Here is a 12,916-nt window from a genome sequence, read left to right as displayed (position 1 = left end):
TTTATGACTTTTAGCAAGTGTCTCAAGACCCTTTCTTCAAATTGTATATTTCTAGAACTAAATACCTGTCAAATCTGTAAAATTTCCCACAAAACTTGAAGGTACCTTTTGGATCACTCCTGTCTCCTCTTTGCTGGGTTTTACTCTGGATTGTGTATGCCTGTGTGCACCTAATGAGTTGATTAACCAAATTAGCATGTACCCAGCATTCCTTTCTGTTCTCCAAGATATTGGCATTTTGACAACAATCGTGAAGAAGTGAGACAGATGGGGCAGAATTGCATCGAACTCCTTGCATTTTATTTCTCAGGCTATCTTGTGCATCAAGCAACTCTACTTTGTGAGACATAAAATGATACATACAAAGTCATTATCAAATGTATTTATTGCAGGAAACAGAACATTTCTCAAGAAAGGCAAACTGGCTAAAAAGTCCCAGGAGTGTTCAAAAGTAGATAAAAATAGAAGAAGGCACGCACCAAGGATATAAAACAATTTTTAGTAGAAATCCCACCTTTAATCAGAATGTTCTTAATTTTTTTTTAATCCTTTAAAGGACACTGCATATAACAATTAGGACACTCAAACAAATGCCAACACACTTAAAACTGGACTGTATGTTATGTGAACTGGTCATTAAGCATAGCAATTCTTTTTGTGAGTTTTTGGCAAATTAGTTAGAAGCCATCAGACCTGGAACTGATATAGAAGGCAGGTACTTCCTTCCCTGTGCGTGAAGTTCATGGGCATTGGGGGTGGGGAGGGACTGGGGACTTCAGGGGAGAGGTGTGCCCCTCCTGAAAGTGACCTCCAAGAGTAAGGGTGAATTGTCAGCTTTTCATTCTTTATTATAAGACATATTTACACTGAACAATCTTTACAAACACAGTGAACACAACTAGGGAAAGGGAAGGCTTTCTTAATGAAAAGGGCCTTAATAACTTTGTATAAATTAGTCTAAGAATCACACACAACCACTTTAAATAAGACAGCCCCTCAGCATCCCCACTTCTCGTGTCCCCAGACTTTCCCAGCCATCCCTTTCCATCTCGTTCCCCACAGGGCTGGGCAACTGATGCGACAGGAGAAGCAGAGAGGAAGAGGGGAAAACGGCCCAGTCCCTGGTGGGGGCATCCATGGCAGAAGAGGCTTTCTGGACACTGGTCAGCCCCCACTCCGGGCTGAGAGGCATTGGGGGGTCAGCGGGTGCCCAGCCTGGTTCCCCAGGGTGGGCCTTGAAGCAGCAGCAGCAGCAGCAGTAGCGTTAGCAGCAGTGGAGAGAAGGGGAAGGGTTCGGGCATAGGTGAAAGGGATCTGTTGTGGGACTCGGGGGGCCCTGACTCCCCCTGCTCCCACACATACATGGGTGGCCATCAGGCTCCTGTCTTCCCTTTTCTCCTTCCCAGGCCTCTCAGAAGAAAGCCTGCTGAGATCCACACTTCCTCCCATCTTTCCTTCCTCCCTCCCTCCCTTTCTTTCCTCTCTCCTTTCTGTCTCCCCCCTCCCCAAGGAAAGGCCACTGGGAGAGAAAGTCCTGTCAACATGAAGGGACGGCTATTGAGTCCAGTTGCTTAAGGCCACCTCCTGGCTCCTGGGAGTCTTGGTGCCTGAGCTGCCGCTATGAAAATACCTGGGGTCTGCGAGTGTCACAGGAATGGGAGTGGCTGGCCAGTCATAGAACTTTCCAGGCCAGGTTGGGGAATGGACCCGAGGCCAGGGAGGCTGGGACAGCTCCGTCCCACCATGGGGCAGCTCACAGCCAGTTCCCTCCCCCTTCCTAGGCACCCTGAGCCCCAACCCCGGGAGAAAGGCACTTCATGGCTTTGGAAAGCCTCATCAAGAAGGAAGAGGATGTCCTCATGTGGGAGCGGGAGACCTGAGCCCTCATTCTGGCTCTGGTGACACTGAGCAGGTCACCATCCCCCTCCAGGCCTCTGCTTTTTGCAGGAGTTTGCATAAGGAGGTGGAGCTAAGTGATCTCCAAGGTGCCTTTTGGCTCTGATAGTCTGTGATTCTTGGCAAAACCAAGTGTCCTGCTTGGCTTTCGTTCCTGGGAGGGTACAGAGCCGCCTCAGGCCCATCTCCTCCCCTCCAAAGCTGGAGCTGAAACTAGCCGGGGTAGGGGGAGAGGGATGGTCAGGCAGCACAGCAAGGTGGTGAGAGAAGTGACGAAGTATCCATAACAGCTTTATGGAAAGCCCAAATGAACTTCTTGGCCAACCCAGTACAGCATGGCCCCTCTCCTTCACCTCTTTCCTTAACTGGGCCAAACTCAGGGAGGAGGAAGACACCACAGTAGCTATTCCTCTCTTCTCTGGTGCTTCACCTCCTCCTTGACCAGAGAGCCAAGCCCCCATTCCCGTGTCCCCCAAGGCACCCTGTCTGCATGCCAACACCCCATCCCTCTCCCCTCTCACTAGAGTCTCTCATTGCTCAGCTCCCTGTGCCCCTCTGGCAGCCAGGGGAAGGCTGATGCCCTAGTTGAAGAAGGGAGGGTTCCACCCAGCCCGCAGGGCATACCTGAGGCAGGAAGGGCCAGAGAAGGGTTAGGCATTAGGGTATCAGACAGAAGAGGTAGGGCTTAGAGCAGGGGGAGGGCTGGTATTCCAGTGCGAGGTCTCCCAAGTCAGGAATCAGGGGCTGAATGGATCCTTGATGGGAAGGCAAGTGGGGGAGGAGAGCCAGCCGGTGAGCAGCTAGAAGAGGGGCCAGGTGAGGCGAACGGCTGTGAGGGCTCCAGAGAAGCAGGCCGATCTATGGAGGAGTAGAGAGAAATCACAGGGGGTGGGCGTGTGGTGGCCCCTTCGGTCCTAAAGAGACAAAAATGACCAGAGAGGAGTCATTGATGTGTCCTAGGTCAAAGGAACCGCCCAGGGCAGGACAGAAGACCACCTTCACCCTGCTCCGCGCAAGCCTGAACCTAAAGCCTCAGGCCCCTGAGCTGGTGCCCCTGTCCCGGAGACAGTGGGAAGGACAGCAGGTCACCTCTAACTCTCCTCCCATAGCTCCAGGCAGCTCTCTTCCTGTCTTCTGCCTGCGGCTACCCCCAAAACTCCCTGCCTCCTTCTCCGCCTCTGGTGAGGATCCACACTCACACACATACCCTGGGGCACCCCTCCCCAGCTTATCAAAGCGCGTTCCCCCCTTGGTCTTCCAGAACACTCCACCTGGGCCAGCCAGCCCAACTCTAGGCAGCCGGGCGGACGGGAGCCAGCACCTGACTCCTGGGGGAGCGCCAAGCCCCTCTCGAGCCTCGGCCTCCCATCTGTGAGCCCCAGGGTTCTGTGTGGGGCTGGGACTGCCGGGTGCAGGTCTCTGGCCAGCAATCAGCAGCAGGCCCACCCAGCTTCCAGACTGTTCCTCCCCTGCCCTCTCTGTGCCACCCACTCACCAGAGGCTCAAGTACCTGCTTCAGAAAGGCATGGGACCCTTGTGGGAGAGGCGTGGCCGCTGGCGCCGGAACTTCCTCCGACCTCCCTGCCAGGGGCCTGGGCCGCTCCTCGGCCCCCTGGGCTGCACCAGGTATCGGATGGTGCCTTCTTCCATCTCCTTCCCGTCAGAAGTCTGCAGCAGGGGTCCTGTAGGAAGAAGAAAGCCAGTCAAGCCAGTCATCCCCAAAGGCTGATGCAGAGGCCCGGCCTCACAGCCGGCCAGGAGGGGCAGTTTCCCCATGAGGTGGCGCTCTCATAGTTTTTCTTTTTCAATCCATGAACCAATGAACTTTTTGCAACAGTTACACTGTTCTGGGGCAAATGGAACCCATGACTCACATTTTGCGAATTATACACCTGACTTTATGTCCTTTTGAGAGTTTTATCATGTTTCTGATGGGCACAAATACACGTTCTGTGTTCAGAACGTCATCAAGAGGTGCAGTTTGGGGTATCAGGCCTGTACTGAGCCTGGGGCATGGCAGACAGTATACCTCCCACTGCACCCTGGCAACTGATACACTGAAAACATTTCAGACACAATATTTCAATGAAATGAACTCCCCCCATCACGTGGCCATCACCTAGATTCAACAGTGATCCAGATGGAGTTACATATGCTTTGGTTCTCCTGTTTCTTTCTTTGCGGAGGTATTCTAAAGCAAATCTGAAACATGATGTCATTGTACATCCTTTGATATGCAGGTGACCCACTTTTGAGTCCTAGAGCTCTCAGACCTCCCCCCCCCCCGGGCATGTCATCAGTGTCTAGCCATCTTGGGGCTCACTTGCTCCCATGGCCTCCTGGTGGGTGACTAGGGGACTTCTGGGGGGGCAGTCTCTGATTCTCTGTGTCAGGGGGACAGGGTGGTCTCTGACTCTGCCTTATGCTGGATTCTATTCAGGTTGTGACCAGATTCAGAGGCCAATAAATATTGTACAAATGAATGAGTAAACAAATGAGTGAACGTCACCTGAAGCAGCAAGTGCATCGGGAAGGGGGCTGGGCTGCTAAAGTTGCCCCCCTTACCACACCTCTTTTCATCCCCAGATCATACCCCCATCCTGTGTCTGATGCACATTCCCTCTATTCTGATCCCAGTTGGCTTCTTTTCTGCTCTAGGGGCTCCCCTCTACATCTGTGCACAGAGTAGAAACCTCCTGATGCCAGAGCAAGCCCTGCCGATAGAATCCAAGTGGTGCTGGGTGTTCCTGGGTGCGATGAGGGACGAGACTCATGGGCCACCTCACATGGAGGCTGACGTACAGCCAGGGCAGGCGAGCTGGCACGCCACAGACAAGCCAGCTACCAGAGGCCAGCAGAGCGGGGAGTGGTGATGGTGCTGGGTGAGAGACAGACCAGCAGAGTGTTAGGCAATGCCCAGGATGGGGCTGCTCCAGGCAAATACAGCTTCTGAGGCCAGTGATCGTGAATCCCAGTCTCCCTCTTCCCACACCAGCAGGTTCGCCTCCAGCTATAGCCCTCTCTCTCGAGACCTGTTTCTATCCATCCAGGAGTCTCCACCACTAGCTCACAGTTTCCATATAACCGCCCCTTGGCTGCCAGTTCCCCCATTATACCCCTGGCAGCTCTTCCTTTCCTTCCTCCCTGCCTCCAGCATCCCCATGCTCCAGTTCCTTCCTTGGCTAGTTGGCTTTTGTGATTCCTCCTCCACTTGCACACAATTTCCAGGCATTTCTCCTCCTCTTAGGCCAGAAGCAGGCGAGGTCTGTCCTTAGGGCCCTCCCTGCCCAGGCCCCTGGGGCCTACCGCTCTCCAGTGCTGGCCCAGACACGCACGCGCACACTCTCTAGCCCTTCACCCTCCCTCCCGCAGAAGAGTCACAAGCCCATTAGGACCTCTCTGTTTACCAGCCACTCTTCATGCTTCTGGTTGGGACTGGGTTAATGTGGTCCCCTAAACCCAGCACCTAATGTAAATTCAAACACAAATTGTGCTTTGGGGCAGTAGGGACCAGGAGGCTGCTTCCTCCCGTCGTGGGGCTACCTTCTGCAAAGGGGCTGGAACGTGTATAGGGACAGGAGGGAAGCCCCTTCACTCAGCCCCCCACCCCAGCTGCTTCAGCTTCTGCCCTGTGTTTTGGAGCCCCCTCAAGGCTGTCCTGCCCTCTGCAAGAGGATAGGAATGATGCTAACGAAAAGTTAGTACCAGAGAAACTCTCGGGGCAAAAAGGACTGTGCTGAGGTCCTTTTTGTGCTGAGGGTGTGGCCAGGCACACAGAAGCACCCTAAAGACCATAAAGGTCTCAATGAGGTCTTGATTCTTGAGTCTGAAGGGTGACCAATGGCACAGGCTATGGTCCCAGGAACAGCAGGCCATGAGAAGAGAGTCACAGTGCCCAGCTGGGAAGGGTATCATCTGCAAATGCTCAGACCCAGGGCTGTAAGTGGTGGTGGCAATCAGGGAGGGAGGCCTGGTGGGGGAGGCCCCTAAGAGGGAGGGAGGCCCAGAGCCAGGATGAGGGGCATGGCTGCTGGGCTCAGACTCTAGCCAGGGAGATGTCTAGACACTGGGGCTGCAGAGAAGAACTACCTAGGCTGACTGAGCTCTCAGCCGGACCCTGGAAAGCAGTCACCGAGAAGCCCCAGGCATCTTGCACCCCACTGGGCAGGGGGCTCACTGTTCTCCTCATAGCCAGAAGTTTGCAGTTCCTCTCCCACCCTGATCCTATCACCCACCTGTTTCCTACTTTTGATTCTGAGTCTGGTTCACCCTAAGATAAGCTGACACCTGAAACTCAGGCTTTGTCCTGTCTAAAGGGGCCAATCAGAGGCTTCCGATTCTCATCACTGCAGAGGTCCTGGCTACACAAGAGAATTCCCCTGTAGAAATTGGGTCATCCCCAGTGAACTTAAATATTTTCCTCTAACTCATCTGCTACTTAAAGGAAGGCTAGGGCAATCCAGCCAGGAGTCGCAAGCCTACAGGGACCGAAGTGCCATCAGCATCTCCACTGTGAACCACAGTCAGGGGTAAACAGGGCTTGCTTTTCACACCACATGAACTCCAACCCTGCCAGCACACAATGAGGTGTGTGCCACTTTTCAGGAACATGCCATCCTCACTTGGAATGAAGTATCATTTTTTTTTCTTATTGCCATCCAGCCTGTCTTATGATGGCTTTAAAAGTCCACACAAGTGGCACTGGCTGTGTCCCCTCCACTGCTCTGGGGTCCTGCATGTGTCTCCGGGATGAGGTGCCCCTCCTCTGTCTGCCCAGCCCCATGCCCTGAGCCGTCTTCCCATGCCAGCCAAGCCACTGAAGACACCTGCCCTGGCAGCCCTGCTCGTCTGCTTCACCTGCATTAGTCCCTTACTGACTCAGGTTACCTGGGGGCTTAGCTCTGAGGCATTGGGGATGGAATGGAGATGCCCCCTCCCTGAGTCAGAGAGGTCAGAGTCTGTCCTCACGCTGTCATGGTGGCCAGGCCTCAGCTGGGGCTGGGGAGAGGCAGGAGAGAGAGAGAGGTGCTCAGACAAAGACCAAGGGCTGCTTGGCCCTGGCTCAGCAGTTTGCAGACTCAGAAGAGCAAAGTGTATCCCAGGTCAGGAGGCAGCGGAGGAGTCTGTGTGTGTTAGTGGGGGTGCATTCCAAGTCAGGGCACAATGTTGTGGAGGAAGCAAGGATTTCAGGCCTGGAACTCTGACTGGGGACTCGGGCTGCGGACAGCATGTGAGTCTGCGCCAGGGGTGAGGTGCTTCAGAAAAGCTCTTTCTCTGACCCAGGACAGGAGGCACGAACAGCAGGACCTGTGTCCTTGGACCCTGGGCTGGTGGCCACCTGCACGGAGGTGGCCTCCTTGGCTCCAAGAGAGGCTGGGGCGGGGGGGGCAGGGTGAAGAGGCAGGGGGAGCCTGGGAAGTTTCCAGTGCTTGGCTTAAGCAAAACGTGAGGGCAACGAATTTACCCAAAGCAGGTTGTGGAGATAAGGCGACCTAATGAAAAAAGGTGAATTGAAGGAGGACGTGGCAGGGTCTGAAACAGACAGCGCCTTCCCTCCTGTTGAAACCAGCTCTGCCTTTACCTCAGTGCTACCCCAACAGCTGGACATCTAAAGGGTCCAAGTGCTGGTCGGTCAGTGAACAGTCTCCCTGGAGGCTCTGGGGGAGCCCCAAGTGTGCCGATCAGGCAGGCCCAGCTTCCTCTGGGATGCCCTCTCTGCACCCACTCTCCCTGAAGGCACCACCTGGGGCCATTTGCCAGTGGTGGTGTCCCCTGGGTGTCTTGTCTTGCCAAGTTCTCTGGGCGGCAGGCTCCCGGAGGGCAGGTCCCTGCGGGCTCCTTCATTTGTATCCTTTGCTCACTTTCTGCCACTGTCCACCTGACAGGAGTTTGTCAGGAAAAAGCCTGCTCCCCTTCTTCTCAAGGAGGTGGTTGACCCAGGGCTCAGGCCCTGAAAAGAGAGACCACTAGATAGCTAGCTGAAGGCAGGTGGTACCAGAGCCAACCAAGTCACCTTCCTAAGAAGCCAGGCAGGACTCCCTGGGGCCAGAGCGATGCCAAAGGCAAGAAAGAGCTGAGAAAGCAGGTGACCTACAAAGAGAGAGGTGGAGCCCCGCCAGGCCCCTCAGAGCCTCCAAGATTGCATTGTGTTCTGGAGGGCCTAGAACCAAGGAGGACCGGAGCCTGCCTCTAGGAAACGTGCTGCCCTGCTCTCTGCCTCCCTCAGCTCCTACCTCCCGGAAACTCCAACCCTGGCACTGGCGTTAGTCCACCTGGTCTTGGGCTTTCTATTCTCTGGTGCCAGTCAGGCAGCAGTGACAGCCAGATCACAGGACTGTGGCAGCTGGAGGTGGGAGCTGGCAGCCCCAGGAGACACTGACGCACAGACAGGCAGCCTGGACCGGGAGGCTGGGCTGTGGGTGGAGACCGGGCTTAGAGATGATTGCCAAGTATGCCAGGTGGGGCTGTGGTGCAGGTGGGGGCCAGCTACCTGGAGGTGTCGACCGGGTCAGGCGCTCTTGCCTTGTTTGGTGCCTGCAGACAGGGGGACTGAAGTGCAGCATGACCATGCCCGGGGTGGAGGGGAGGAGGGAGGGAGCCAGGATCTCGAAGAACTGAGTCCCTGCGGTGGGACCGAGGCCTTGGGGAGAGCCTTCCCGTAAGGGAGCAGGAGAGCAGACCAAACAGGACTTGGGGGTAAGGGAGGAGACCAGCCCGGCCCGGCCCTGCCCGGCCCGGCCCAGGGTAGGTTGCCTCAGCTCACATGCAGGCTGCAAGGAGCAACAGCTGGGCTCCACGCCGCCGCCCCCGCCGCGCGCTCCTGCCTATGCAACAAGTGTCACGTCTGCATCTTGGCACATCATCCCCAGTGGCCCGCGCCCCTGGACCGGCCGGCTGCCCCTAACTTTCCACGCGGGAGCCCTGCCCACCCGGCTCAGGTCAGCTCCCTCCAATGATCCACGAGGGGAGCGGGACGCGCGGGGCGCGGGGCGCGGGGCGCGGGACCCGGGGCGCACTCCTGCGGCCCTGAGCTCCTCAGACTGCGAGGGGCGACCGGGAGGGGCCAGGCTCCGGGCGGGTGAGGCCCCAGGCCAAGCCGAGCCCCCCACTGCCCCGGAGGGAGCGGTGTCCGCGGCCGGCGGGCCCCTGACCCCGGGCGCCCTGTCAGTGGGCGGCCCGGCGCGTGGCGGCTCCGGTACGGCTCGCGCGCGGCTCCCGGGAGGCGGAGAGGGAGCGAGCGTCGGGGCGGAGGGCGGGGAGCGCGGGGTCTGCAGCGCGGTCTAGCGGGAGGGCGCGCACTCACCTCCGCACACCGCGCTCAGGCAGAGCCAGAGCAGCAGGAGCGCCTGCACGCAGCGCCGCAGATTCATGCTGCTCCGCCGGCCGCCGCCGCGCGGCCCGGGCCAGGGGGCGGGGGTGGGGGCGGAGAGGCCGGGGGCCGAGGGAGGCGCGAGCCGCGGCTCGGGCGGGCTGCAGGACGCGGAACTCGCGTGGCTCCCGGCCGCGAGACCGTGCGCCCCGAGCCGCGCCGCGGGCTGGCCGGCCGCCGCCTCCTGTCTCCCGCAGCCTCCCTCTCCCGCCGCGGGGCAGCGCCGCCCAGCTGGTCTCGGCGGCTCCGGGGGCGGCGGCGAGCCCGTTCCAAATGGCTGGCGGCTCGGCTGTGGCTCCAACGGCCCGGGGCTCAGGCTGCCAGCGGGAATGCGCCCCGCTCACTCCAGGGGCTGCATTTTGTAGCCTGTGGCTTGGCCGCGAGCCCACTTGGTCATGTGGTCATCGGGAGGGCTGGAGGGGGGGCCAGGAAGAGGGAGAGGGAGCGAGCCTCCCACACCGCCCCCCTCCCGGCACGCACTCGGCAGCCCCAGCCAGGGAGCGAGAAGGAACCTCGAGGTGGCCCCACAACAAAGGCGGCGCGGCCGCTCTGACAGCCCACAAGCGGCTCCCCGGACAAAGCCCGCCTGGCCGGGGGCTAGAGGGTTCTGGAGACCTGAAGGATTTCAAACACAGGAAGCGTTTGGGGCAGTCCGGGGCACACTTAACCCTTTGTCGCCACGCTTCCTTAACAGCTGTCAAGGAACCGAGGCACTGCCCCCACTCGCCCCCTCTACCCCTGACTCGGTCCATCCGCAGGGCCACCCCGCAGCTGTAAGGACTTAGCCGAGACCCTCAGGCACTGGCCCGCCTCTCTCCTCTGTCTTCAACTGGGTTTGAATTGTGCCCGGTGCCCCCATTTTTCCTACTATCCCTCCAGGAGGCACCCTCTAACTGGAATGCCCCCACCCCATCCTTCCACTTCTCATTCAGAAGACTTGCCAAGATAAAGCGTAATCCAGAAGAGGCTGCCCCGGTTCCTCCTCGTCCTTGGGACATGTGACAGTTCCTAAGAGACGGCATCTGCTCTCTTGTTCCCCATTATCACAACAAGGGACCATTTACCGATTCCAGACAGCCTAGGCTGGATTCATTTTGCATGTACTTGGGACTCCCCTCTGAAAGTGGGTCCTGAAGTTGTTTGCCTTCCCAGTCTAGACTGTCCCTTCCTACAGCCTGGGAGCTCCCAAGGCAAGGAACTGCCTTTCAGCGCCCTGGGAACCCCCTAAGATAGGACCTTGTCTTCTCATCCTTCTGCCTCTCTTCAAAGTCCCCAATATCGGGCTCTGCACATAGGTGGCACTCAACACATGTTAAAAGACTAAATTGAAAGGTGTTTCCACATTTCAGTTGGCCAAGCAGTTTGCTTGAAGGGCAAGTCCAGATTTACACAAAAAACACCTTGAATGGTGTGTGTGTGTGACACTGAAGATGTAAGAGACCACCATAGATTTAACATATTTTTTGAAATGTTAAGACAATGCAGTGTACGCCCAACTTTTTAGGAGTCTCGGTCCACGGTAATTGTCAACTCCGAAGTGCGGGTCTCTGCTTTGTTCACAGCTGAATCCCCAGGCCTAGAACAATGGCTGGGGCATGGTTGGTGCTCCCTACATAATTTTGAATATATAAACGATCTTTTCAAAACGCTTTCTATTGCCTAAATCAAGGTAGTGGGAAGGGGATAATATAAGGTTCTTGTTCATAGGCTACGGCCAGATTGGCCCCAGTTCAGTAGGAAAAAGGCAGAGACAGGAGAGGTAGAGGTGTCTTCACCTCTTCATCCGTGAAGCCCAGGCGGTGAGCAGTGGGCATTAGCAACGTGAGATCATTCTCCTTGTGCTGCCCCCTGGAAAGAGTCTTCCCCCTCCAGGAGGAGAAACAGGGGACCTCTAGTTTTCACCCTCAACGGCTGCAGGGCCTTGTTGTTGTCACCTAGATTTACTGCATCTCGCGGGGATGATCATCTCCGTGCTACCCCCTTCAGGGTTGTTAGGGGATTGAATGAGATAATGTACCTGAAGGTACCCGTGCAAATCGCATACCCGTGCAAATCGTAAATCAACCCTTGCGGGATGCTTTTTAGGAACCATGATCCTCTAACTGCTGATGGAACTAGCCCGGGCATTTGCGAATGAGCGCCCCCATAAGTCCGTTCATGGAAGCGTTCATATTTAATTGCTCCTTAACCAGGGTGTGGATGGGCTATTTGCTAAGTGGTTAAGAGCTGCTCTCTCTAATGCGATTGGCCCCAATGACAGTATCCACCTATGGCTGCTGCTGCTGCTGCTAAGTCGCTTCAGTCGTGTCCGACTCTGTGTGACCCCATAGACAGCAACCCACCAGGCTCCCCTGTCCCTGGGATTCTCCAGGCAAGAACACTAGAGTGGGTTGCCATTTCCTTCTCCAATGCATGAAAGTGAAAAGTGAAAGTGAAGTCACTCAGTCGTGTCCAACTCTTAGCGACCCCATGGACTGCAGCCTACCAGGCTCCTCCGTCCATGGGATTTTCCAGGCAAGAGTACTGGAGTGGGGTGCCATTGCCTTCTCTGCCACCTATGGCTAGAGGCTACTGAATTGGACGGCACAGAATAGAACCTTTCAACCATTGCAGAAAGTTCTATTGGACAGTGTTGGGCTAGAGTAGCCCAATCATTCTTTCTTCTTCTTACTTTATTTATTTATTTGGCTGTGCTGAGTGTTAATTGAGGTATGCGGGATCTACTTCCCTGCCTGGGGATCGGACCAGAGTCCCCAGTGTTGGGAGCATGGAGTCCCAGCCACTGGACCACCAGGGAAGTCCCTCATTCTTTCTTATATAATCCTTTTCCCCACCTTACTTTGTCTTCAAAATGCTCAAGGGAACAACATACAAAAGCAAAGCCAAATACAAATTTAAGGCAAACAACTCTCAGTGAATAGAAGCTGCGCTGTGCAGCTCGTGGGATTTCAGTTCCCTGACTAGGGATTGATCTCAGACCATCAGCAGTGAAAGCTTGGAGTCCTAACCACTGGAGCACCAGGGAATTCCCAAGGCATGCATCAAAAGCAAGATTTAAAGAGCTGACCATGTGGGAGAATTATGTTTTAATCTAATTCTTCTCTCCACTTCACTGAACTGCATCCATTTTTCCAGTCCTGGATCCAAGATCACATCTTTTTCCTTTCTTAGTCTTCTAGATCTCATCTTTTTCCTTTCTCAGTCTACTCTTGCCAACAGTAACTTTATCTTCTTCTTAACAGCTATGGCTATAACTTTCATTGGCAGTTATTTCAGCCTGCACTTTTGTATCTGCATGCCATGTTCTGTGGGCCTGTGGAGAGGGTCCACCACCAGGATACCCATTTCAGAACCAAGGCCTGTGAGGTAAGGGATACAACTCAGCTTAGTCATACTGAAACCCCTGTATGTTCCTGTATATCTCAGTAGCTTAGTCAAATAACTAGTTTGCATACTTGTCTCCACCCACTAGACTTGAAGGTCATCAGAATGATAGCAACTCATGCAGTGTGTGGCACAAAGTTGGCACTTGGAGGCAACTTGTTGAAGAAATAACTGACTGTTGGTAGAACTATGCACTGTCTTTTGTTTGGAAGAGGACACTGTTGAGTTCATATTAGCAGAATAAATGTTTAAAGGTCTTTGCTATCT

At 55.6% G+C, this 12,916-nt stretch overlaps 1 protein-coding gene across 2 annotated transcripts; it reads right to left on the bottom strand.

Moving 5' to 3' along the window:
* Positions 1–278: 278 nt before the first annotated feature.
* On the bottom strand, positions 279–9,628 carry APLN (apelin). 2 transcript variants are annotated; one of them, XM_070365893.1, is made up of 3 exons: positions 9,200–9,628; positions 3,392–3,578; positions 279–2,810 (listed from the first exon to the last, which is right to left on the bottom strand). In XM_070365893.1, the coding sequence occupies exons 1-2, from the start codon at positions 9,264–9,266 to the stop codon at positions 3,412–3,414; spliced, it is 234 nt and encodes a 77-aa protein (XP_070221994.1). In that variant the 5' UTR covers positions 9,267–9,628; the 3' UTR covers positions 279–2,810; positions 3,392–3,411. The 2 variants fall into 2 exon arrangements, with proteins under 2 accessions (XP_070221994.1, XP_070221993.1); XM_070365892.1 differs by having other exon boundaries at positions 3,407–3,578; positions 9,200–9,617.
* Positions 9,629–12,916: the final 3,288 nt, after the last annotated feature.

Source organism: Bos mutus, chromosome X (assembly GCF_027580195.1).
Source record: "Bos mutus isolate GX-2022 chromosome X, NWIPB_WYAK_1.1, whole genome shotgun sequence".
In the NCBI taxonomy this organism is placed as follows: Eukaryota; Metazoa; Chordata; class Mammalia; order Artiodactyla; family Bovidae; genus Bos; species Bos mutus.
The sequence above is the reverse complement of the archived record's forward strand: the minus strand, read 5'-3'. Positions and strand labels throughout refer to the sequence as shown.